This window comes from Brassica napus, chromosome C8, assembly GCF_020379485.1.
Source record: "Brassica napus cultivar Da-Ae chromosome C8, Da-Ae, whole genome shotgun sequence".
Taxonomy (NCBI): Eukaryota; Viridiplantae; Streptophyta; class Magnoliopsida; order Brassicales; family Brassicaceae; genus Brassica; species Brassica napus.
This window is the reverse complement of record NC_063451.1, coordinates 27,836,647-27,863,820: the sequence shown is the minus strand read 5'-3', so window position 1 is coordinate 27,863,820 and position 27,174 is coordinate 27,836,647. Positions and strand designations below refer to the sequence as shown.

Genomic DNA, 27,174 nt, shown 5'->3' with positions numbered 1-27,174 from the left:
ATTTGAACTTTAAGCTGTATTACAATCAAATCTTTTACGCAAAAGCTAACATTCCACAAGAACTGGTCAAAGAAACATATCACATCAATGATACAATTAAGCTATCTTGTCCACTTCTACTTCATCTCATTTTCAACCACATGGTCTTGAGATGAGTTCTGGACCAGAACATTCTGGATTGGCTTTTTCCTCATTATTGGCACTTTTAGGCAACTCGTACGGGCTCTCATTATACCGTTAAATATTTCTAGTCTTGAGATAAGCTGCTGAAAATGAGGTGGACGCATTGTGTTTAGTGGCTAGTCTTTGTTCTGCATTATAACATGTCTCCTGAGTCAACAAAAGGTTATAGTTACACCTCTTCATAGGTCACATGGATTTGCAATCTTTGGTTATGTCTTTTTTATAATTGTAGATTAGAAACAAAGTTCATCACATGGTGCAGTTCCTAAAATCCTCAGAAGATCACATATCATCTCGACTCATTTGTGGTCAATAAAACTTCTATATTCAGATAAGTAGTAATTAGCAAAAAAAAAAAAAAGTAGTAATTAGCAAAGCAGATCATTTTTTACACTCAATAGACATTACATGCAAAGCCAAAGGAGCTTATGTTTCACTGAATATACATGAAAGGGGGTTGCGTGCGAGAAACGGAACTACTGCTTACCTTCCTCCGTGTTTCAATACTTGATGGATTAGCTTCTAAAGGGAACCTTGGAACATAACTCGGTGTTCTGTTCAAGCTTGTGTACGAATCACCTGAAACTCTGACAGATTTATGACTCTTGCAGCCCAACAATAAACCACCACTGCTAGGTTTCCGTCTCTGAGACCCCGTTTCTTGGTTTGATTTGGCGATTTTAGGGATTCGAGTAGCCTGGAAAGACCGGTTGTCGACAGGACTTGTAGCACATTCAGACACAACAGAGTAATCCGCCACACTTTCCGTTACTACACTCCACGCTATGCTTACTTCACTTGGCGCATAACAATCCGGTGACTCTGGTTCGCTGCTTTCTTGCCTTGCAAGAAATGGTTTTGCGTTCCCTGTTAGACTTTCGATCTCAAAGAGGTCTGAGCTCAAATCGCTCGCACTCCCATCTTCCTCTGTTTTGGCAGAGATCGAGTGATCCCATGGAAGATGCTTTGAAATGATTCTCTTCTCAATGAGAGGAGATCCAAATATTTCTAGAGACTTCCTCTGCTCTAATATTGCTTCTTGTTGTTGCTGATGAAGCTTCATCTCTGAGCTTAGACTCAATTGCGTCTTAATCTTCTTCAGACCAGAGGTTCTTGTCTTCTCTTCCACGACATCCACTGAACTCCAGTTAGAACAAACGCATCTGCAGCCAAGATTCGCGAGAAAACTCTTCTTGTTATTCGACTTGTGATTGCTACTAATATTCTTCTCCTGCGACTGCAAGTGACTGTTGCAGACAGAGCTGTTATTGTGGTTCTTCATCTTGTTCTCAGATTTGTTCTGAAGCAACAAGCTCTGGCTATTCCAGCTGGATTCAGACCGAAGACTCGGAGTTTCAGAGGAGTTCTTCGAGTTTTTCTTCTGACCAACAAAGATTCTATCGATTGAAGCTTCTTGATTTGGCAGAGGACACATAAGTCTTGGACTGTGGTCGGTGACCATATCTCCGTTGAAGTACTTCTCAGCGGGTATTTTATGTTCGGGTTTGGATATTTTGGATTGGGTTCGGATATTTAAATTTGAAGAAAAAATAAATAAATTAATCATTGTTTAAGTTTTTTGTATTTAAAATATATTTTAACATAACTGTTTTTTAAATTTTTTTTAAAGATTAAACTATTAATAGGTTTGGAGATAAAACTTTAAAAATAGAAAGATACTAATTTAGTTGTTGTTTTGAAATTTTAGATGCAACTTTCGTTAATGCAAGAAACAAGAACTTGATATGTATTTTAAGTGAGTAGAAAATAATTTTGTCCATAATTATATGTATATTATCTAATTTTGAGCAATATGAATCATTAATATAAATATTTTGAATATAAATATTTTCCGTTCAGATTTAGATATTACCCGGACTGGTGAAATAAGTAATTTTTGATGTTGTTCTAATTAGATGATTTTTAGACCGAGCTGGTGAATATATAATAAACATACATTTATATTTCGAGTCTGCACTTATATTTTATAATAGCTTGATATATTAGATTTGAACACTAACCTATTAATATAGTTTACCAGTGATTTTTTTTTCAAAATTTTGATTCTTAGATATATATATGGAGTAAAACTAATTTTTACATATGTTCATTTTTTTAATTGACACTTATGTAATTCACTGAATTCATAAAAAAAGTTAAAAAATGAAACTTAACTTATATCAATGAAACAAAGACGAGAACGAAAGCACAATTCTATATAGGTAGAAAATGAAATCACTTATGGAGAGTCAATATTAAACAACTCGAGAGCAGAAAACCTAATCCCGTTTCGTCATTATACAATTGATGTTGCCTATTTAGTTTTGGTGATTTGTGTCAGCCGCAAAACTTAATTTCTTTTTGTGCATATGAAGTCTTAAAAATAATTAAAATGAGATGTATTACGTTAACTCTTCAATAACGATGATACATTTAAGAGACCAACACTTGTATTCATCATTTTATAATCGATAAAGATTGTAGTGTTGCAAAATGTTAAAATCATTTCATAAACAAACATTATTATAAGAACTCACTCCGTGCATGTGCGCGGGTTATCATCAATTGTTTATTATAATATAAACTTTTTTTGTCTTTGTTATAAAAAAAATTAAAGGCTAAAAAAATAAGTGGGTGATATCCTAGGTCGCATGGAAACGGAAACGGATACGCTTTCGTTTCCGCGTGATTTTTCTGGACCGAAACGTGGATACGGGGAAACGTGCAAACGTGATTTTTCTGGACCTCTATTGATATAAATGGGCTTTAGCTCATGTGTAAACGACATCGTTTTACAGCAACTATGTCGATACGGGTTTGTTTTACCCGACCCGTTTTTTCGGACCTTATCTTCTTCCTCGCTCCAATAATATTAATACTCTGGTTGCTTTGGTCGGAAACAAAAACAAAACTATTCGACCAAACAGTTGAGATGGTTTCGCAGATAATCTCGTGTTTATCTAAATCTTCGTCTCTTCTCTGCATCTCCGATTCCCGGAGATTAATTCCGCCAAAGACTTATAACCGCGGCGGTTTGAACCGGTTTTCTCCGAAATTTGCTAACCGCCGGTTATCTACGGTTACACGGAGGAAATGGAGATCCGCAAGCATTTTCAACTCCGGGAAAGAATCTGGAGGAGAGGGAAAGGTAGGTAGCACTGTCTCTGACACTTCCTGTCTGGCTTCCGGCAAAAGCTCTACGATTTTTTATTTTTAAAGAAAATATTGTAAAAGTTGGTTGCTTTAATAGCTGCAGGGAGGTAGCTCGGAGTGGGCGATACTTGAGAGATGGGAAGTGCCATGGGAATGGCAGACAGCTTCGTTAACTTCGCTTGCTTGTGTATTAAGGTACTCTCTGTTTTCTAGGTCAATTAAATCAGGGTTGAAGTTTGATGACACATTAAGAAACTGCATTAGAATAAAAGCATAAAATGTGATGGTTGAGCATATTGATATAAAGTACCTCCGTTTTGGTTTAAATACTTAGTGACTTCACTATATATGATGGCTTGATGAGCGGATTATCATCATCTCAATTTCTTAACATTTATAAATTATAAGGAGTGAGATTAATTTTGTTCCCAGGCAGTTTTGTTTTGACAGGGTTAGCTGAGATGGCCGCCTTACCCTATTTAGGAGTCGACGTTGAGAAGCTGAGCTTGGACCAAAAGGCTGAGATTTTATTCCTGGATCAAGGGTACCTTACCAACAAACTACTACTCTTTTTGTGTATTCTAGTTACATAGCTCTTGTACTCTTTTAACGTCAACTTATATAACTTACTATATTACCATTTTTTTTAATCTTTAACTACTTTGCAGCATAACAACTGCAGTGATACTTGCTGTCATATTCACCGTTGCCAAAACCTTCGAGCCACTTCCTGATGACATTTTGCGCTATGGTAATTTGCTCCTTCTCTTTTTTTTTTTTTTTAATCGGCACTCTCTTGCTCTGTTATTTGGCCTTTGATCTTTTAATTCACTCTTCAGATTTGAAACAACCCTTCAACTTGCAAAAGGGGTGGCTCGTGTGGGGTGGAATAGGTCTGGTTGGTGCTGTTGGTGGTATTGCGTTAACAGGTGTTGCTTTATCCTTATTCAGTACAGAGACACCTGAAAGGGAGGTTAGGAGAGACCAGTGCTATATATATATATATATTTTTTTTTTTTTTCTTTTTCCCTTTCTGAAATGTCTTATGGATAAATAGTAATGTAGCTAGTATGATGTTTTCAGGTAGACTCTTTGATGCAGCTTCTCCCATTAATTGGAACCTCAAACATAAGGTATTTACGCAAAGAAAATATAATCTGCTATGTGCACCAATGCTACAAATTTGTTCAAAAATGATGGTGCAGCACCTTAAGCTTAGTGGGCATAACTGGGATCCTTGCTCCACTTCTTGAGGAGACCGTGTTTCGCGGATTCTTTATGGTTTCTCTTACCAAATGGTAAAAGGTTGTTGTCTTCTTTTCTCATTTACTTTGAACAAAGAAGCTAACTACATATATATATATATATATATGTTATGTTCTACATTTCAGGGTCCCAACACCATTAGCGATCATCATAAGCTCAGCTGCGTTTGCCCTTGCTCACCTCACACCCGGTGAATTCCCACAGTTGTTTATACTAGGTATAAACACATAGCTGAAAACCATATCTTCTCATGTTTATAAACACATGTATATATATGTCTCTATTTTTCATCTGGTTTAGGATCGGTTTTGGGATTAACTTATGCGCAAACCCGCAACCTCATTACCCCAATGGTCATACACGGTCTCTGGAACTCTGGAGTTATTTTGCTTCTCACTTTTCTTCAGGTATAAAACTCATTAATTGATCACTATAATGTTAAAAGGACAGATCAGCTCTTAACATATGTTTGTTTGTTTTTTTAGGTCCAAGGGTATGACATCAAAGAACTATTGCAGGGAAGCTAATGATAATGCTTCATTACGTGATCGATCATCTTAGTACCAAAGAATTCAAAAGTTGATGTATTACATTTAAACATGATATGAACCAGTATCATTTTATACCATTAAAACTATAATTTAGTTAATAACGGTGTTTAACTATGACCATTGACCAGGTCCAGTATCATTTCAGGGGGATTAGTAGTGGATGCGTATTATAATTCCTCGTATCTTCTCTCCATTATTGATGTTGCTTGTTTTTAGTACTACTAGGGGTTTGGTAAATTTACACTATAACTATTATATACTAAAATACACTAAAACAATTTTCTACTAAAGTATATTTTAATTTTATAAAATATTGAAAGTTTAGTTTATAATAAATACAATATGTTTTTATTCGAAAACTGTAAATTTTATTAAATTTGGTTGGTTTGAGTTGAGAAGACCGCTCAATTGTTTTTGTTAGATACAAAACTATTAAATGAAAAACTAAGAAAAACATAATGACTTTTATTTTTTCTATTTTATTTCTATTGCTATTTGATATAGTTGAAGAAAATCTAAAGTAAGAATAACTAATATTTTTTATTTCTAAGAATATCAGATTTTTATATTATTACAATAACTAATTTTTTACGATAATAAAATACTCATCTTCGAGCTAAATCAATTGAAAATCAAATGTAATGTGATAAAATTATAAATGATTATATTTTAAAGTAAAGTTTCAATAATATCATCAATAATAATTAGTATATATTGTGTAACAACAAATGATGTTTTGTAATATATTTTTTCCATTTATATAAGATATTCGATTTAAAATGAAATTTTCTTTAATTTTTAGTGTTTTACTAATTATGTTTTGTAAATTATTTTGGCATTTGTTGAATTTTTTTATAATTAATTATTTGTTGGGAATGTTGTTCATGCTATTTGAAAATACTTTTATAAATAGTGTTATAAATTAATAAAATATTATATTTCTAGCAGAATTTTGCTTTAGTTTCATACCCTATTATCGCAAATAATTTGCTTCGAAAGAGTTAGAGTGAACCAAACGTATTTTAACCAAATAAATTAAATGTAGAGTAACCATTAATAATCTGTAAATTAAAAAAAATCAATTAATCTTTTCAGCGACGGAAGTATTGAATGAAAGTATATAATTCCTATCTAATCAAATATCTCAGTTTCTGTTTCCACATAGTAAATCACATATAGTTACATAACTAAATGGAATATAACAATATGTTAGGTTTATATTCCAGCCCAAAACAATCAAATAATATGTCATTAATCAAATAATATGTCATCAATCAAATAATTATACACACCAAAACTGCATACGGTCATGTATATACTTTTAATTTACACAAATCATAATTGATTTTTGTACTCTTATACATTTACTTTTGAATAAATTGGTACTTTGATTATTTTTTATTATACTTCTTTTTTGATTTAGATATTGTGAAAGAAGAAATAAATGACTCAATGTAATAGAGTAAACATCTTAATTAGATACACAACATAAAAGTTTGTTACTGTTATATTTTTTCTATGTTTGCTTATTTTTTTTATTGTACATCATGTTTTTTTATTTTATGATCAAGTTATTATCCATGTATAAAACATATATTTTTATTATAATTTGGATATAAGAATTTTTAAAGATTACGTAGCAAAGTTGTGTATATCAAAAGCTTCATGCCATTCTTTGTGTCTCTCATCGAGACAACCAAGAAACAAACCAACTGTACCATCACCACCTGCCACCTATCCTCATTATCATTGCCACTGAAACCACCTACCACCTATCATCATCATCACCTGAGGTCAAAATGTCTTACAGACCTGTTGTTTCCATGCGAGATACATTTGAACTTTGAAGCACTTCTGCTGATGCACATGCATTACAACTTTTGAGCTGAATTCTAATTTTCTTTGGGGAAAGAACTCTTTCTATTTTGTTACATACACTGCAGCAAAAAAGAAACACCTACGAAAAATCTTGCTCCATTTTAAAAAATTGGATAGATTAAAAACCACGTCAATTATAGAAACGAAAGCTACAAATTGTTTTGCAAAAAGTTTCTAGAACAGAAAATTTAAGACCGGGTTTTGTTCGTTAACTATAAATATTTCAGCAAGAGAACAAGTCCACTCATTTGAACCAAGGAAACAAATCAGATTTTCGAAATTGAAATAGATAGTTCTACTGTGAAAAACTGAAAAATAAAGTTATGCACACTGGACCACTAATAAAAGGTATTGCTGTAGATTTTTAGCCAAAAGAACTTGTCCAACTGGCATAAAACCCTCCAACTCAGAAAGCTTCAAAAGTCTAAGAAAATTGGGTGTGGACTTATCAGATTTCTGTAGATTAACAGAAGCAGTCTCTAAATTGTATACAAATAACATGCCAAGCTTAGTGATGACATATACCAAGTGAAATTGTGAGAGACCTGTGGGGGAAAATGTGCTATGATTTTTCACCAGAAACCCACGAAAGTTAAATTAACTTGTAATGCAACTACAAACATGCATTTGGGAAAAAGGGATCTGCCTACCTCTTTGAAACTGATGATTTTCCTGCAAAAAAAAACTATTTCCTACAAATGTAGCGAAAGATGCAAAATAACCATGAAAATATCAAGTAGTGGAGAAACCTAACATGTTTGTGCACCAAGCTAAATGACTCTGCTGTTATCTGTCCAGCATTGAAGCTCTTGATTTCAAAGAATATAAGAATAGAAGGATTCACATTCCTAGGTACATATCATTAATATTGTTTTTTTTCATACTGCAGTTAAATATTAGACTTGAAATGAATTCACAAAGGAACAACATACTTTACGTTAGACTGAGAAAATGAAGGAGGATGTGCTTCAATACCCTGCTCCGCTCTAAGTTTCTCACTACAAGAAAACACACCGAATTCCGACGGAGGTTCCGACGGACACCAAGGTCGTCGGATATTTGTGACGGAATACTGACAAATTTCCGACCAAATCCAAAAAAACTAAGTCGTCGGAATTCCGTCGGCAATTTCCGACGGAATTTCGACGAAATAGGGTTCGTCGGAATTTTCCGACGACTTTTCGACGACATTCCGATAAAAAATGTAACCGTTGTAGTCGTCGGAATTCCGTCGGAAAATACCGACGAATTTCCGACGACATTCCGATTTACAGGAATGTCGTCGGTATTTTCCGACGAAATACCGACGACATGTTTTTCTATAAAGTTTCAATCATAAAAATCTATAAATTTAGATGCCAAAACTATGAAAATAACACATAATAAGTGTTTAGTATAGTATTAGATCGCAACCGTTCAAATATAACAACTCATTAAAATATTTATGTATGCATATCATTGTTTTCATAACATCTCATCTTAACATTATGTACTTATACAATCATATTTATATAAGCTTACACTACAAAAAATATTGTTGTGTAAAATCGTGTTATAAAACATTTTTATTGTTAAATCTTTATGCAAATACTATATATATTATCAAAGGTTTGGATTTTGCATTTAGAAACTTGAAAAGAACACCCTAAACACTAAGTCGTCGGAATTCCGTCGGAATATACCGACGGAATGTGTCCGTCGGAAAATACTGACGGACACGTTCCGTCGGAATTTCAATTAGCCCGGGAGAACCAAACCGCTTGAAAATTTTCGCGAATCGGCATTTGGTATATTTTAAATATACCGACGGAATACCGACGAACCCGTGTCCGTCGGAATCCACGGAAATAAAAACCCTTCTCCTTTCTTCTTTGTTATCTCCGCGGCCTCTCTCTCTCTCAAAACTCTCCGGCGATTTCGGCGATTTCGGCGACTCTCCGGCGATTCCGGCCTCTCTTCACCGGCGAATCCTCTCCTCACCCTCCTATCTCTTCCCCAAACAGCAAATCATGTAAGAATCATCCCAAACCTTTTTTTTTTCAATTGTTTAGGGTTTTGGAAGTTGATCTCGGATTTTAGGTTGTTTGATTGAACATTTTAGGATTGAATGGATAGTTTAGGATATATAAGTTAGGATTGTTGTTTTAGTTTTTTTGGAACATTTTTTATTTTTAAAAACGTTTTTTGATTTTTTAAAACGTTTTTTTTTTTATTTTTAAAAACGTTTTTTGATTTTTAAAAACGTTTTTTGATTTTTAAAACGTTTTTTGATTTTTAAAAACGTTTTTTGATTTTTAAAAACGTTTTTTTGAAAAAAATATAAATATTTAACACCATTTTTCTTCATTTATAAATTTTAACAACATTTTTCTATATTTATAAATTTTTATAATTTAGTATACATATATATATATATGTAAATCATGTATAGTAAAAATTTTAAAATTTTAAATTTTTTATATTTTTTTTAAGTTTCCACTAATAAATATTTAACAACATTTTTTTTTTAAAATATAAATATTTAACAACATTTTTCTTCATTTATAAATTTTTAACAACATTTTTCTATATTTATAATTTTTTATAATTTTGTATACATATATATATATATATATATATAAAAGGTTTAATAGTTTTTTTTAAAACGTTTATAAAACCTTTTGTAAATATATAAATGAAAATATGTTTGATGGGTTAATTTTTTTTTTTTAGGGCCGAGGATGAAGCCCGCCCCGCAGCCCGTCTTCGACGTAGTTCGGTGAGCGGTTCCCGTGCATCGGTATCGTCTCATGACTCGGTTCCCGCATATATTCCCGCTCCAGCTCCCTCTGCCCCTCACGCTGCCCCTCACGCTGCTGCTCAACAGGATCCGGGGGTCATGCCGGTTCATCTATTGGTTCAACAACCAGGTCGAGAGCATCTCCCGTTTCTCCAACTCAACCCACGACGAGGCCATAGCACTTGGTTAGTATTTTTTTTTATTTGTACCGTTATATTTTTTGCTTTAATTAACTTGCTAACTTGTATTTTTTTAAAGGTTCACCAAGTCGAAAAATGGCATTAGCCGGAGCATCAACCAGATGATGTACTCCATGCTCCGTTTTGGATATCCAAAGTGGAGTGTGATCCCTTCCGACGAACGAGAGTTGTGGTTTCGTCAGTTTGCGGTATAGTAACCCTTCATTTTTTTAAGTTTTTACATTTTTTACATATATTTACTTATTAAATTGTGTTTGTTTTGTAGCAAGAGTTCAACTGGCACTCCGATCTTACGGAAACAGTCCGTAAGAAATTCAACGAAAAGGCCATGGACTCTTACACAAAGCAGATAAACGCGTGGAAGACAGTTTGGCAGAAGAACAAGAAGCCACGGTTCATCAACGGGGGGGGGGGGGGGGGGGGGTGGGAGCAGTTGATAGCTCATTGGGAGAGGGAAGACACTGCAGAGACGTCTTCTAGGAACTCCAGGAACCGGAAGAGCGATCGTGGCGGGAAAGGTATGTATGTGCACAACCTCGGCGCTTGCTCCATGTCTACTAAGGAGGATGAACTTGTAAGTTTTTTATTATTATTTATCTTTATATTTTTTAAATAAATATTTTATATATTTTTTGGCTAATAATGGCGGTTTTTTTAGATCGAAGCAAATGACGGTAATCCCGTTGATCGTCTCCAACTCATTAAGGTGGCTCACACTAACAAGACGACGGGTCAAATTCAGGACCCCGTGATCAGAGGTGTAGTTGATTTGGTGGAAGCTGAGATAGTTTCTCAATCTCAGCCTCTCTCTGATGACGGCGACTCCACAGGAGCTTCAACCAACCTGTCTCTATTGCAAATAAATGAGATGGTTGAAAAGGTAATTTTTTTATTAATATATTTTTTTTATAATGTCGATTACTTACTTGTCCATATTTACTTACTTTAAATATTTTTGTAGGCGGTTCCTAAAAGGAAAGGAGGCCATTTAGTTGGGTTGGCCCGTCGTGCTTCTTCGTATCCGGCATCTTCTTCGCAAGCTCCGTATGCCGATCCCATGATTCTCGAGGAGCTACATGACAAAGATGAACGGATTGGGGCATTGGAGGAGCAGAACACCACTATCCTTTCGGAGAATGCCACTATCCGTTCGGAGAATGCCACTATCCTTGCTGAGTTGGCATCCCAGAAGAAGTTCAACACCGAGATTATGCAGAAGCTAGATCGTTTGATGTCTTCGAGTTCATCTTAGTTTATTTCGGCTTTATAAAACTTTCGGAATGTTTTTTTTTTCTATTTCGGTTTGTATGAATTTTAAACTTTATGAATGTTTTTTTCCTATTTCGGTTTTATGAATTTAAATTTTATAAATTATTAGTTTTAAATTTCCAATTTTTTAAATTTATTAATATCAAAAAATATATAAAAATGCAAAATTAATTTGTAAAAAAAAAGGGTATATACCGACGGACAACGGTCGTCGGAATATACCGACGGACATATATCCGTCGGAATTTACCGACAAACTCATTTCCGTCGGAATATACCGACGAACCACGTTCGTCGGTATATTCCGACGACCGATGTCCGTCGGTAAATTCCGACGCCCAAAGTTCGTCGGAATAAACTGAGGAACCACGTTCGTCGGAATTGTAGTTTTCCGATGAACTCTGGTCTCGTGTAGCCGCATCGTAATATCGTCGGAAGTTCGTCAGAATGACGTTTCTCGGTATTCGTCAGAAAGTCGTCGGAATTTCGTCAGAAATTCCGACGAATTTTTTTTTTCCGACGAAACGATACCGACGGACGGGTTCGTCGGAAATTCGTCGGAATAGACCGATTCCGACGAATTTCCGACGATTTCGGCCATCAGAATCCCCCTGTTTTCTTGTAGTGTCTTCTGGTCTCAGAGACTGCAAAAAATAAAGAGGGTGCATGACAATTAATAAACAATATATTCTTAAATCTTAACTTTCTTCCAGTTCTGTTCAAGTACAGCTTTTTTTGGTTAATACATACATCCTTCACCACCGATTGAATTGACTGTACACATGAGACTATTAAGTCCAAGGGATGTAAAAGAACATAGTAGACACACTCTAAAGTTTCAGTGTGTAGGACACAACATTCTGACAACTCTTCTTCTAGCAAATAAAACAATGCTTACCTTGGAGACTTATTTGAGTAGCTGCTTTTAAGACATTATTTGACTGAAGATCCATCGGTATGTATGTAATATCCCCGCACAAACTTGAAAAGTTAGATATTGTATCATAGACAATATTTGAGCAAGAACCCTCACGATCTAAGTGTCCTCTGAAACAATGGCCGCTTTACCGTCTACTTCATTTTCGTCATCCTCAGACATGTCATCAGTTTTTTCAGACTCTAATCACCATCGAAATGATCGCCGTCGCTACAATAGAAGCGACCAAGACATCGACTCGCTCAAGATGACAGAAGAAGAGCCAACTCCAGCTTGAGACACTGACGCCGTAGACGCATGCATATTTCTGATTCTACTCACTCCGATCCGATCCGATCCGATCCGATCCCTCCAGTCAGTGGATTAAACATGATATCAACTATCTCATACCAGAAAATATCTTTGAAGAGAAAGTAAAGAAGAAGATGAAGAGATTGACTGCTTTGATAGCCAGCGCCGGATGTGCTTTTATGGGTTTATGTGATTTTGCGTTGAGCAGAGAATATGAGTAGGAGTTTATATAGGGTGAAAAACTGAGGGAGTCGGAGCCGCTTCCATGTATCACGATCGATACATCCTTCTTGGGAAAGCGATGGCTTTTTGGTAGAGTGGAGGATTAGGGTTACGGGAAGGAGGTAGTAGGAGAATTAAGGTTGGGCCGGAACTTCAAATTGGTTTGAGATCCAGCCCGTAGTGATATGGCAAAATGATTGGTGGGAAATATTTATGCTCATGTAGCACCCTTTAGAAGCTCTTAAAATAGTTTCTTTTATATAGTAGTGATTTGTTAAAAGGTTAATATAAAATGAAGAGATAATATCAAAGGTTAATGTATACCATGTTGAATGCTAATGTATATTCTTAACAATCGATGATCACTACATTTGAGTCTTTGACCCTTTCTTACAAAACATTCACTAGCCAATAATTAAATGTTTGTATGTACATGAGTTGACTATATATGTCTGATTAGTTTGAACCTGGTTTACATGTTCACATGTTGTAGCGTGTACGTATATTATTCCTTCCCAATTTTTCTAGTTGGTTAAGAATATTAGAAATGGATATCCCTTGGAAATAGAATCAAAGATGTCTTTCGAGTCTTTATTAATCAATGGGGATGACTAACAATTGTTTTTGATTATTGTAATAAATTTCATATTATATCAAAGATCATACGAGTGTTTATTAACTAATCACCAAGGCCGGCTACCAATAACAACTAGTAATTAATAAAATGGTGTCAAGGAAGATTAGATTTGTGTTTGACTATAAATTTGAAGCCGAAATGTCTTAATTATGCATTGCAGAAACAAAGAGAACCAAAAAAAATGGGACCAAAGGGTTGGTTTATCCTCAAGGTTTTGATGTTTCAAGGTCTTTTCATTTCGCATTCCCAAGAACAAGAAGACTTTGATTTCTTCTACTTAGTTCTTCAGGTCTCTACTCTGATCCAACCCACTTCAGCTATCATTTTTCCCATTATTTATAGCTTTATTTTTGTAAAACAGATCAATAGTAATTGTTTGTGTATAATATGCAGTGGCCAGGAGCCTATTGTGATACAAAGCGTAGTTGTTGCTACCCAACATCCGGGAAACCTGCGGCAGATTTTGGCATCCATGGTCTTTGGCCTAATTACAAAGATGGTTCATATCCATCAAACTGCAATCCCGACAGTGAATTTGATAAATCTCAGGTACACAGACATAATTTCGTAACTAATATTCCCCTTTGTGTTTACTTAACAATGATTTTTTAAAATTTAGTATACTTTATATGAATGTATATAGATAACGGACCTGGTAAGCAGTTTGAAAAAGACGTGGCCAACACTAGCGTGTCCGAGCAACGAAGGGTTCAAGTTTTGGAAGCACGAGTGGGAAAAACACGGTACATGTTCTGAGTCAGTAATGGACCAACATGAGTACTTCGAAAATTCTCTTAAACTCAGAGACAGAGCCAATCTCTTTCAAGCCCTCACAAACTCCGGTATATATTTCTACACTAACTATAATCAATGTGTTATATTATTCATAAATGCATAAAATCAGTGACTTTAATTTTGTGTGGTAATTACAGGAATCAAACCAGATGATAGATTCTATGATCTTGAAAAGATCAGAAAGGCGATAAAAGATGAGATTGGGTTTACTCCAGGGATTGAATGCAACAAAGATCCCGAACGTAACGACCAACTTCACCAAATTTATATCTGCGTTGATACATCAGGAACTGAGTTTATCAAATGTCCGATTTTGCCTAGAGAAAGATGTCCGTCTCGACTCCAGTTTGCGAAGTTTTAATTATATCTTTCTTTCAGTGTGGCGATCATAATTATATCTCATGTTTTGGAATATTTTCTAATCATTTTATCTTCTCCTTCCAGAGTCCAAATTCATGGGGACTCTAAAATGTAATGTGTTTTATGTTACTTTATCAAAAATAAAAACTTTGGTATAATAGTATGTGTATATTTAAAATATATATCTGTGATATTTTGATGCAGCCTAGGCTTCATCAAACTTCAACATTATTACATCCTAACTCCTAATTAAGGAACAACATTCAGTGGCGTCAGAAAAGTAGAGCTACCCCTAGAACCGGTAAAGAATATGATTCAATCGTGGATGAAGTAACAACGTTATGTAAAAAATGAAAAGAAAAGAAAAAAATTTAACCATACTAACTTCGATTATTTCATTGTATATCTTTTGTGAACAGTTACATACTAGCTATTTCACTATTTATATTTTTTTTGTAAAATTAAATCGCTATCTTGTCGATCTCGTTGACTTGGCTCCACCTTTCATTTGTAATTTCTTTTGCTTTTTCCAGTAAATTTAATCTGAAAAGCCATTTTTTTATCTTTTCTTGAATACATTTAGTTGCAAGTGTTAGTTAAGTGTTGACAAAAGAAGTATTTTTTTTTTTTTTACGAGAGTAAAACAAACTATCAGTTTATAACATTTTAACATTTCTTTAAACATGAGATCTTCCACTTTGTCAATGGTTTCCTGTGTTCTGATGTTCCTCATTCTACACCATACGAAAGGTAATTTTAATCTTGTTACATTATCAATTACTTACCTAAATTTATATCATCACCATTTAACATATTCTTGCGGGTTTGGTATATATAAAAACAATAGGGTCGGAAGCTGTGAACGTGTGTTCGTTTACAGATCAATTACCCGGAAAATGTGGCAACGACGGAAGCAATAAGTGCGTCAACGCCATGCAAAAGAAAGCACTACTTCCAGAAGTAAAATTACGTTGCGCATGTTTTGATCATCCCACTGTCATCTTGGGTAGGAAGAAACACATATGCAACTGTCGACAAGATTGCTAAGAAAGCATCACAACCAAAATCTCTTTACTAATAATGATTTATGAGATGAAATTAAGAAGAGTATTCGGTGTTGTAAGAAACTCAGTATAATGTGTTTTCATTTGCATGTCCTTGTTCCATCTTGGTTTAATGGGATAAGTTGTGAGCTTATGTGATGATCGGAGAAGCTGCTCAAGATATAAGAAAAAAGTTTGCATGGCCCTGGATAAGTATTATTCCTCTACTCGAACTTCAGTTTTTGCCACATTGGCATGTTATCTCTAAAATTTTATATTTATATGAAAATATATACATTAGAATGAATGAACATGGCCACTTAGATATAAGAGACGTCGTTTAGCTTTCTTAGTTAAAAGCTAAGAGACAGTATCTTATATTACGCTAAGAACTCCAATCTAAAAGACATACAATAAACATGCTATTAAGACAAAAAAGCTAGGAAAAACTCAACTCAAGAGCAGGTTGCAAGGTTCTGTAGGTTCTGTGACGTGGGTTTGCGACCGAGCTGATGAAATAGCACCATTCAAATATGTCAAAACTTAAGAGAGAAAATCCGAAACTTTACGATAAGAAGCTTTTATGCATATGTTTTTACAGTTTTGTTACAGCTATGACAGATGCTAAAATTTAACAAAAGTATATTTTAGAAGTTTATATACATAAATCCGATATTTCCAAGAACATTTTAGAAGTTTATGATTTTTGCATTTATGTATATATTAAATGGAATATTATTGAATTTTATGTATATTTGTTTACTACTTCTTCTGTTCCAAAAAGATACATGTTCTAGAAAAAACATTATTTCAAAAAAATATTTTTTTTTCTATTTTCAATAAATTTTTTGTTAATTAATATTAGCTAATTGTAAATTTCAAAAAAATTAATTGCATTTTCTGAATTTTTACTAGGAAGTAAATCTCGTGAATGATTGAGTTTTGGTTTATGTATCAAACAGAAAAGAAAATAAAGTCCACATTTGCGTATATAAATCTAGATTTTGGATATTTTTCCTAAGAAAACTACAAATTCAGCGCGTGGAAAACGTTGTTCGTTATCTTGCGCGCGTGGAAAATGTTGCGCAAATACTTATGACGTCATACTTCTTCTTCTTTATATATGTGTCAGTAGAAAAGTCTGTGCAGATCCAAAATTACTCCAACTTCGATTTTGCAGTCTTCCACTTCCTTTTACCTTTCTCACTCCATCTGCTCCTTCGTCTCCTCTCTCTCGAGAGAGATTCACCTAACACAAAAGGTACACACCTCTTTTTAATTTCTGAAAGAATCTTTGAGTAGTAGATAAAGAAGAAAGTCAAATTTTAGACGTAACTCATCGTATTTACCTCCAAAACCAAATTTTGTTTTGTCTCTCGTCCTAATTCATTAGTGGGCTTTCTTGAATTTTAGACGTAATTGATGCGTAGTCAGAATAATTAGTAGAAGGATGAATCATTCTTTGTTTATTTCAGCCTAGATAAATTTGATTTCTTCATTTCAGACGCAAGCTGTTGTTTATCTAAGAGGCTTGAATGAGTTCATTAATGGGTCTTCTTTTTACTTTTAGACTACTTTAGCTGTCGGAATCGTCACGTTTTAGATCATTATAAAATTTCAGATTATAAAGTTTAAATCTTTTGTTTTCAATTAAAAAAAAAAATTAAAAACTTTAACTTCTGATTCGTTGAACTCCTTTGTCGAATTCAGACAACTTTATTGATCAGACCAGAGGGTCTTGTCTTTTGGTCTGAAACTGAAACTAATATTTTCTTTATAACGTTGGGCTTAGATTCGTTTCAAACTCTCCATTAAAGATAATGGCGAAAACCAATGGAGTCATCCCGACGATAGACTTGGGGGAGGTTTCAGACAAGATTCTGAACCAGCAAATCCGTGAAGCCAGCGAGAGATGGGGATGCTTCAGGGTGATTAACCACGGAGTTCCGTTGTGTTTGATGTCTGACATGAAGAAAACCGTTATGGATCTCTTCGAACGTCCTTACGAGGTGAAAGTGCGTAACACCGATGTGTTACTAGGGAGTGGTTACAGGGCTCCTAATGAAATCAATCCTTATTACGAAGCGTTGGGTCTCTACGACATGGCCTCTTCTCAAGCTGTTAACACCTTTTGTGACCAGCTCGAGGCTTCTGCTGATCAAAGGTTGTCTTTTCTCATTTTCTTGTTTTTAATTGGTCCTTTTGTGATGGAACGTTGACTTTATGTCTTGATTTGGGTTTGTAGGGAGATTATGGTGAAGTATGCAAAAGCTATTGATGGACTTGCTAAAGATTTAGCGAGGAGGTTAGCAGAGAGCTACGGCCTGGCCGAGACCAACTTCTTCAAAGGATGGCCTAGCCAGTTCCGGATCAACAAATATCATTTCCAACCCGAAACGGTAGGGAAACTCGGTGTCCAGCTACACACTGATTCAGGCTTCTTGACGATTCTTCAAGACGACGAAAACGTCGGTGGACTTGAAGCAATGGACCATTCTTCGGGAACGTTCTTTCCCATAAGCCCGTTGCCAAACACGCTTGCTATCAACCTCGGGGACATGGCTGCAATATGGAGCAATGGGAGGTTGTGCAACGTGAAGCATAGAGTGCAATGCAACGAAGCGACAAAGAGGTTTTCTATCGCTTCTTTTTTGTTAGGACCGATGGATACGGATTTGGAGCCGCCTAGTGAGTTTGTGGACGCTGAACATCCGCGGCTGTACAAGCCTATTAGTCATGACGGGGTAAGGAATATTAGAATGACTACGAAGTTGCATGATGGAGAGGCTCTCAAGCTTATAACCTATGATGAATGATATAGACTTAAATGACCTGAAAAACTTTAGTATTCTTGTTTAAGTTTCTTTTAAGATCAATAAATAGAGATGCATCCTCTGTATTAATATCTATGGATTTTCGCAATATATATGAATAATTTTTACATTGACATATTTGTGGATGTTTATATAATGTAATTTGTGAAGGCGAGTGAGAGATGTGGATGTTTCAAGGTGATAAACCATATGGAGTTTCTTTGTCTTTAATGTCTGAGATGAAGAAGACTGTTACATATCTCCATGAACGTCTAGATGAGGTGAAAATGCGAAACACTAATGTGATACTAGGAAGTGGTTACAAAGCCTATGGTGAAAAAGTGTATTATGATGTGGGACATTAATTTTGAAATTTATCAATAGTTATAACCATTATCATGTCAAAATCTCAACCAAAGCAAGTTAAATGTAACAGTTGGCCTGTCATGTTTTGTCATATAAGGAAAAAACTCATACAACAAAGATAACTGATACATAGAGAATAATTCTTAGGCAATAATTGATGAGCGTAGAAGAAGATGATAAGGTTACCACCACCAAAATTTATCTGGGGCATCAACTAGCTTAATCCCTAGGTTCCAATTCTCACAATGCTTTATAAAAGGTGTGGTTTTGATTTTCTTGGCTTGACAACCATGGAGAGGAGCTCTAATAAAACAAGGCTCCATCGACAGGGCCCTAACACACGGTGGGTCAGGAACTTTTCGGTTCTTTGGCTCGTAGAGTATCCATGGCTTTAATCCTCCAAGACCATGAGCTACGTATCCAAACGTAGACCTCTCGGTTGTGACTATGTTATCAGATAAACTCAATAGATAGATATCCGCGAGAGCCTTTTGGTCGTGAAGCTTCTCGTCTGTTTGTTGAACCCTTTCTCCACTTGGCTGATACACTTGGATCATCTCTCCTGTTGAGCTAGGTCGTTCTAAAAACATTTTACTTAGCTCATCAGAGTACTCTGGATGTAGAGATGCGACAAGAACAGCTTTAAGTTTCTTGCTTCTTGTTGTGTTCATGACTTGTGAATGTGATGATCCATTTGTAGCTAGTTCAGGCAAGAGCTTCTCTCTTTGTGTGCATGACACGATTTGATCCATCACGTGCTGGAAATAACCAGATGGCGTGCTGAACACTCTTATTTGAAGCCCTAGCACCTCGTCAGCTTTTGATAAGTTAGCATTGTAGGTACTTGTGACTATGTCCCACACTTGGTTTGTCGGGTGTAAAAGATACCGACTCAAGTGATGGAAGACAGTATCTTTCTGCGGGAACATCTTGAGGAGTTTTGTCTGAAAGCTAGGTATCAACCATAGAGATGGAGCGAAGTAGAGGTTAGATTTCACGACCAGCCACGGGACATTCTTGATGAAAGCTTGGTTTGCTTCGCAGTAGAACATCTTATCCTCGTCCCTGTAATCATGAAGAAGATGGAGATAAAGATGGGACGGTGGTGTTGTAGTAGAGTTAATGGCATGATTCTTCAGCATTGTACCGTAACAACGAGAGTAGTCCTTGTAGTAGCTATCTATCTGACCCATTAACGGAAAGTCTAGAGGAAGCAACCATGAAGTATCCGGAAAAGGCTCACAGAAGAGATCATTTATATCTTTTCTTTGATCAACAAGAATGATTCTCTCTGTCAGGAGAGCGTAGAGGAACGAAGAGACCATAGATATTATTCTGTTTCCCAGCCCATACTCGGTGGCCACCCACACTACATATCGGCATTCTTTATCAGAGCTTCTTTCTTGATTCGCATCAAGCTGCTCTGTTGCTCTCTTGTAGGCTTCTGTGCCTGGACCGCAACGCTTGTGGAGCATCTCGTAGCTTCTAAGCTTAGAGACAAGATATGGAGAAGGCTTGTATGGTGAAGGCTTGCGATACAACAATGACTTAGTATACCTACTTACGCAAGAACCTTCATCGAAACCAGCTCTTAGCAGCCCTCCTATCAATTTATCATGGTGTGGTTCGGATTCACTTGAACCTATTAATCACAAGAAAATGAAAATATAAGTTAACAAAAACATAAAGCAAAAGATGTAATGCTTTTTTAAAAAAAATTATTACCGTTGAGTGTACCATCAAGAAGTTGGTCGTCGAAGTTGTTTGAGAATGATAGTAAGATTACAGAACCAATGAGTAAGCTACTAAAGATGAATGTTATCAGAATCTTCATTCTCAAACCCAAAGACCTGAAAACATAGCCGAAGATCTTTAAAATGTGATACATGTTGACTTTAGTTGGAGTAGGAGATGGTTCAGATAGTGTTATATCTATATCTAGCGTGATTATTGGATAGGAGATGATTCAAAAATGAGTTTTATATTATCTAGTGTGATTACAACTCTTATTCGTGATGCAAAGTGGACGAAGGTTTGTATTATAGATAAGAGTATGAGTATTCCAATGTGTCATTTTTGGGTTGTGACTATCAACGAAGTCCGAACCTGACTCTACGTTTGTTTAATGTATACAAAAAAGTCTTGGTCTTCGATTTATGCCAACCATCAAGCTGTATTTGTATAATTAGTAAATTAAGAAATCGCCAATGAGAGAGTTGTTTTGAATTATCAGCAATAGTTACAGTCCCCAAAACTTTGATCAAAAAAAAAAAAAAATTACAATACATCACATGTCATGAATTAGTAAATAGTATTTTACGGTAAACATGTATTATATTAGTATTTATTTAATTGACAAATCATGTGTAGTTGTGTATTCACTAATAATAATCTTTTCCCAGATCCGAAAGTTCGCCTGGTTGACTAAAATATAAAAAATCTATAGAGGCTAAGGGCATCATTATGGGAGAGATTTGATTAAGGGTTCTTACCATTTTTTATTATTATTTTTGTGTTTATGAACTAAGCTAAGGGCTTTTGTATAAGTAGTTGATTATTGGTGGGATTAACCTTGTCCCTTACTTAATTAAATTGATTATTTACATTAATAAGTAATAACATATATAAAAGCATAGTTTTTAATAAAACATATAAAAAAAAGTTTAACATTAAAATTGAAAACATGAGGAAATTACAAAAAAAAAGAAAATTACAAACATCATAATATATAAAAGCAAACAAACATTTTATTCGAGCATTAAAAACTTATAAATCATAAGTTATTTGGAAGATGTCCAAATTTAGCTCATATATTATCGATCAAATCATTTTTTAAATTGTGATGGGCTTGTGTATTCTGAACGCTCGTTCGACGATCAATTATATTACTGAGATTTGAAGGCATATTGACGGAAAATGTATCCACCTCTTCTCTTTCTTGAAATTCATCAACGCCATATTGAGTGGATGATGATCGTTCATCTTCGACAATCATATTATGGAGTATGATACATGATCTCATAATATTTGCAATCTTGTCTTTATCCCATAAATGAGATGGGTTTCGGACTACAGCAAATCTAGCTTGCAGGACTCCAAAGGCACGCTCGACATCTTTTCTCACAGCTTCTTGGATTTGAGCAAATAATGAATTCTTCTGACCTTGTGGTAGTCGGATAGATTGAATTAAAGTCACCCATTTCGGATAAATACCGTCCGTGAGATAATATGCCAAATGATACTGATTACCATTAACATTGAAATTTACTTCTGGTGCTATTCCGTTAATAATATCGTCAAAAACGGGTGATCGATCAAGAATATTAAGGTCGTTCATAGTACCTGGAGCTCCAAAAAACGCGTGCCATATCCAAAGGTCATATGAAGCTACGGCCTCCAATACAATTGTTGGTTTATCGGTTCCACGCAAATACATTCCTTTCCAAGCGGTTGGACAATTCTTCCACTCCTAATGCATACAGTCGATGCTTCCAACCATCCCCGAAAACCCACGTTGTTCTCCAATATATAATAGTCTTTCCAGATCCTCCGGTGTGGGACGTCTTAGATATTCATCGCCAAACAATTGGATTATTCCCGCGGTAAAATTGTGCAAACATTTTCGAGCTGTTGTTTCACCAAGTCTGACATATTCGCCAACTGTATCAGACCCACCACCATACGCCAATTATCTAATTGCTGCGGTACATTTTTGGAGCGGAGATAGACTAGCCCGTCCGGTTGCATCTTCTCTTGGTTGAAAGTATTCTATTTCAGTAGACATACGATGCATAATACGCAAGAACAAGCTCTTGTTCATTCGAAACCGTCTTCGGAATAAGTTGTGCGGGTATGTTGGAGTTTCACAAAAAATAATCGTTCCAAAGCTTCGTGTGGTCTTCTTCCCGGTTTCTCTCGATATGATACGTTGTTTTCTCTTTTTTGGTTCGGGAATAAAATTTGGATTTTCAAATATATCTTCAAATATAGAATCAAATTCATCATCATCATCTTTGTGGTAATGATAATGTGAAGTAGAAGCCATTGAAAATTTATAAAAGAGATTGAAAATTTATAAAAGAGAATTAAAACAGAGAATGTTTTATGAGGAGGAGAAGTAATGCATTGTATGTGAGAAGTATGATCTATATATGCTACATTGTGGTAAGTGAAAGCATGACAGTTTGCTCACGAGCATTACAGTTTGCTCAAGTAAGACAGAAAACAGACAAGTCACGGACTCAAGTCACGAGTTCTTTTGTGTTAGAGAAGTCACGAGTAAAAGCAGTGATAGGAAAGTGTCACGGACTTAACAAAACAAAACACAACGTACACACTTAAGCATTCAGATGTCTCACTAAAGGTAAGTGAAAGCAAATAATAAGTACAAACAAAGAAGCATCTCTAAACCAGTCATACTAAAGCTTCACCATCTAAATCAACGAACCCTCACGCTAGAAGAATCAGTTCCGTAAGAGAAGCACCACTCCTACTAAAACTAACACAAGAACCATTACCCCGAGAAAGAACTCAAACCCATAGTTAAGCTTAGATTTCTCCTTAGCTAAATCATACACCATCTTCTCTAGAATGGCTAGCTTCTGCTCAGTCTCATAGTCAGACAAAAGGCAAGACTGTCGACCTTTTCAGACAGTAGAAGAACGTGTCTATCTCTGGCTCTCAGCTCCTCCATGAAGGCATCATCCCACCATTTCCATACATGACACTCCCCATCATTTACATTCGCACAAGTGTAGTATCTCCCTACCTGTGAGCACATACGCAACAAGATATGAGAAGTGACAGTAGAAACATACACAAGAAGATATGAGAAGTGGGAGTAGACAGTATCTCATACCAATTTCGCGAGAAGATGTTGCAAGTAGTGGCTGAGCACCACAGTAGCATCTCTGCGGGAAGCCGAACTCTACCTCGGGTTCCGGAGGGTACTGAACCGGTGAACCTCTTTGTAAGCTTATCTCCTCTTGGTCACGTCGAATTAAGTCATTCGTCTCGCTGTAGCCACTGTCCACAGAGTTGCAAAATAAATCCTCTGACTCCGAAGGCTGACTATAGCTGTAGTCAAGTCCCATGTTCCTCTTAACCTGCAAAAAATGTCCAGTAATTATTAGAATCAAGATTAAGCAAGAACATTTGAAGTTATTTAAAAAGAGACAAAGCAAGACATTGTTATTTTAATTATCAAGCAAGACATTTTATTTAAATTATTAAAAAGCCTTAGTTTATATAATTCCACGGTTATTAAAAAAGACATACTGATTAAATAAAACAAGCATAAAAAAAAGACATACATAAAAACAGAGATTAAAAAAGACAAATATAAAACATAGAATTAAAAGGATAAAAAAAACTTAGTTAATAAAACTGAAGACCATGCTATCTAATTCTTCAGAAGTACGCAGCTAAGAGCTTATTCTTCACAACTTCTTCTGCCTCAGTTAATGGCTCTGACTTGGCGAAGAGAGTATCCAGTATAGCCAACTTAGACAGTCTCTCCTTCATGACCAAATCCTCCTTCTTCATTTCCTAAAGGGTGGTATACTCAGCAACAGACTTCCTTTGAGCAGTGTTCCTTTTCGATTTAGCAGCCTTGATACCTTCAGGCCGGGTCTCATGATCACCATTCTCGGTGGTTGACGTTTCAGCTGTTGTTTCACAATTTTTCCTCTTTGAGCTTGCTTTTGGAGTGTTGAGGCTGAGCCATTTCTGTTCATACCTCAACACACACCACAAATGCTCGAGGCTGAACTTGGTTCTGTGATCAGCGTAGAAGATGTCATGAGCCCTCTTGAGAACATCAGTGTCACTTTCACCACTTCTAATTTGCCTCTCTGCTGTGGCGTAAGCGCCGCAGAACTTGTTAACATAATCGTTTATCCTACCACACCTCTTCTTACAATGAAGATGCTCTCTCTTTTCACCATCCTCTCCTCCGTGAGGACTTGCTGCGTAATACTCAGCAACACGTTGCCAGAAGGTGAGCGACTTCTGCTGATTTCCAACTACAGAATCCTTGGAAGTGTTGAGCCACGCACTGATTAGAACCTCGTCATCAGCCGGGGTCCATTTGCGTCGAACAACACGGTCCACGGGTGTGCTCACTGGTGTGCCTACGGGTGTGTCTTCAGATTGTTGAGAACTGAAAGGAGCGTTCTCGGATTCTCCTAAGTGAACACTAGAATAAAAACTTTCATAAGGAAAGTTTTCATGTTGAACACTACTACCTTGTTGACTGTAAAGCAGTCCTACGTAGCTAGAGGACTGCGTATAATTATTTCTTGAATCCATACCACTAAGAAGAGAGAAGAGATTAAGAGGAGATGGTAGAAGAGATAAACTAGCTACGTATATTTAATGGGGGCATGAGAAGGGGTTTGATAGGAGGAAGTCAAGAGTAAGTTAGCAATAATTTACCCACTTAATGACTAACCGGTAACAAGACATGTCTTATCTAAAGTTATTAGGACTGCTTTACAGTCAACAAGGTAGTAGTGTTCAACAAGATCATTAATATATTGTTGGATTTCGTTTCAAACAAACTACCCTTTACAACCTAACCTATCTAATCAATACGAAGTAACCACAACAATGGCTTTAATACACAGCGAAACATTTAGAAAACAAGTGTACTTTCACTGGAAATGGTTGGTGTGGTTCATTAAAAATACACAGATTTCAAACTAAAAATACACATTCAAATATTTCAAACTCAAATCATCTATACAAATCCCTTATCAAATCATCTATACGAATATCAAATCATCTATACGAAACCCTTATCAAATCATCTATACAAATATCAAATCATCTATACGAATCCCTTATCAAATCCCTTACACAGATTTTAAACTCAAATCATCTATACGAATCCTTTATCAAATCATCTATACGAATATCAAATCATCTCTACGAAACCCTAATCAAATATTCAATCAAATAATCAATACAATTAATTTTTTCAATATACATCTATACGAAACCCTAATCAAATATGCAATCAAATAATAATCTCGATCTCAGAAAGGAGGTGAAGGATATACCTTGTTATGATTGGGTCGATTCTCAGACGATTAGGGTTGCTTGGAAAACGAAGCGAACCAATGATTTAGGTCTTCGTCATCGGAGATTTCAGTGTCGATTTCAAAGTCGGATGTGGATTGCGCTTTCGGTTTCGGAAACAAGTCTTCGCCACCGGAGATCGATTAAGAGATCACGTAGAAAGCTTCCTCCTCTGCTAAATCGCCTTCGCCGTCGCCTTTTGGAGTCGGATAGAAAAGAGGCACGAAGAAAGAAAATGAAAAAGACGATCCGTCTTCGAAATCATCTCACACTCCAGTGCTGCCACGTACCCACGAGGGACGACACCGAGAAGCCCTTAATCAAGGTCCGTTCGTCTCGTCTTTTGCTATTTTTAATTTTTTTTAAACCCAAAATGGGTTAAGGGTCGGACCCAAGGCCCGTTCGTCTCGTCCTCAAACCCAAAGACCTGAAAACATAGCCGAAGATCTTTAAAATGTGATACATGTTGACTTTAGTTGGAGTAGGAGATGGTTCAGATAGTGTTATATCTATATCTAGCGTGATTATTGGATAGGAGATGATTCAAAAATGAGTTTTATATTATCTAGTGTGATTACAACTCTTATTCGTGATGCAAAGTGGACGAAGGTTTGTATTATAGATAAGAGTATGAGTATTCCAATGTGTCATTTTTGGGTTGTGACTATCAACGAAATCCGAACGTGACTCTACGTTTGTTTAATGTATACAAAAAAGTCTTGGTCTTCGATTTATGCCAACCATCAAGCTGTATTTGTATAATTAGTAAATTAAGAAATCGCCAATGAGAGAGTTGTTTCGAATTATCAGCAATAGTTACAGTCCCCAAAACTTTGATCAAAAAAAAAAAATTACAATACATCACATGTCATGAATTAGTAATAGTATTTTACGGTAAACATGTATTATATTAGTATTTATTTAATTGACAAATCATGTGTAGTTGTGTATTCACTAATAATAATCTTTTCCCAGATCCGAAAGTTCGCCTCGTTCACTAAAATATAAAAAATCTATAGGGGTTAACACGAGCTTCCTAGAATGGCCTAAGATGAGATCTCATATCCATCCAATAGATAGAAGTATAGAACGGCCTAACCTGATCTTCCAGTTCATTTTTTTTTTAAAGAAAATTTTACAATCTATATTATTAGAATATAAATATCTTTTAAAACTAACCTTACAGTTACGTACATACAGATCCTACTATTACATTTTAGCTAAATTTTGATTTATTATTAAGGACAATTTTTATCATATAAGATTTGAACACAACATTAAAATATTTTAATACCCCCTTATATATTATATCTGAGATTGCCTAAGATATTGCATATGAAAAGATTCTGAC

At 35.5% G+C, this 27,174-nt stretch overlaps 5 protein-coding genes across 9 annotated transcripts; 3 read left to right on the top strand and 2 right to left on the bottom strand.

The window, feature by feature from the left end:
* Nucleotides 1-522: 522 nt before the first annotated feature.
* Nucleotides 523-1,781, bottom strand: LOC106359344 (protein PHYTOCHROME KINASE SUBSTRATE 2-like). Its single transcript, XM_022708675.2, has one exon. The coding sequence runs from the start codon at nucleotides 1,748-1,750 to the stop codon at nucleotides 617-619; it is 1,134 nt and encodes a 377-aa protein (XP_022564396.2). The 5' UTR covers nucleotides 1,751-1,781; the 3' UTR covers nucleotides 523-616.
* Nucleotides 1,782-2,984: 1,203 nt separating this feature from the next.
* BNAC08G16060D lies at nucleotides 2,985-5,251 on the top strand. 5 transcript variants are annotated; one of them, XR_007327817.1, is made up of 10 exons: nucleotides 2,985-3,331; nucleotides 3,434-3,531; nucleotides 3,773-3,880; nucleotides 4,005-4,087; nucleotides 4,176-4,309; nucleotides 4,420-4,469; nucleotides 4,542-4,641; nucleotides 4,728-4,819; nucleotides 4,903-5,009; nucleotides 5,088-5,251. XR_007327817.1 is itself a non-coding variant. In XM_013801920.3 (10 exons), the coding sequence occupies exons 1-10, from the start codon at nucleotides 2,987-2,989 to the stop codon at nucleotides 5,127-5,129; spliced, it is 1,152 nt and encodes a 383-aa protein (XP_013657374.2). In that variant the 5' UTR covers nucleotides 2,985-2,986; the 3' UTR covers nucleotides 5,130-5,251. The 5 variants fall into 5 exon arrangements, 4 of the variants coding, with proteins under 4 accessions (XP_013657374.2, XP_013657376.1, XP_013657375.1 ...); XM_013801920.3 differs by having other exon boundaries at nucleotides 4,542-4,634; XM_013801922.3 differs by having other exon boundaries at nucleotides 3,769-3,880; nucleotides 4,542-4,634.
* A 7,234-nt stretch (nucleotides 5,252-12,485) lies between these two features.
* On the top strand, nucleotides 12,486-15,208 carry LOC106360204 (ribonuclease 3). The gene is made up of 4 exons (XM_013799792.3): nucleotides 12,486-13,655; nucleotides 13,760-13,915; nucleotides 14,010-14,208; nucleotides 14,299-15,208. The coding sequence occupies exons 1-4, from the start codon at nucleotides 13,548-13,550 to the stop codon at nucleotides 14,520-14,522; spliced, it is 687 nt and encodes a 228-aa protein (XP_013655246.1). The 5' UTR covers nucleotides 12,486-13,547; the 3' UTR covers nucleotides 14,523-15,208.
* A 1,459-nt stretch (nucleotides 15,209-16,667) lies between these two features.
* LOC106362101 (2-oxoglutarate-dependent dioxygenase DAO) lies at nucleotides 16,668-18,513 on the top strand. The gene is made up of 3 exons (XM_013801919.3): nucleotides 16,668-16,825; nucleotides 17,357-17,728; nucleotides 17,810-18,513. The coding sequence occupies exons 2-3, from the start codon at nucleotides 17,385-17,387 to the stop codon at nucleotides 18,378-18,380; spliced, it is 915 nt and encodes a 304-aa protein (XP_013657373.1). The 5' UTR covers nucleotides 16,668-16,825; nucleotides 17,357-17,384; the 3' UTR covers nucleotides 18,381-18,513.
* Nucleotides 18,514-18,800: 287 nt separating this feature from the next.
* LOC106362099 (probable fucosyltransferase 8) lies at nucleotides 18,801-26,491 on the bottom strand. The gene is made up of 3 exons (XM_013801917.3): nucleotides 26,251-26,491; nucleotides 20,469-20,593; nucleotides 18,801-20,385 (listed from the first exon to the last, which is right to left on the bottom strand). Exons 1-3 carry the CDS (start codon nucleotides 26,286-26,288, stop codon nucleotides 18,926-18,928), a joined length of 1,623 nt encoding a protein of 540 aa, XP_013657371.1. The 5' UTR covers nucleotides 26,289-26,491; the 3' UTR covers nucleotides 18,801-18,925.
* Between the last annotated feature and the right edge of the window lie 683 nt (nucleotides 26,492-27,174).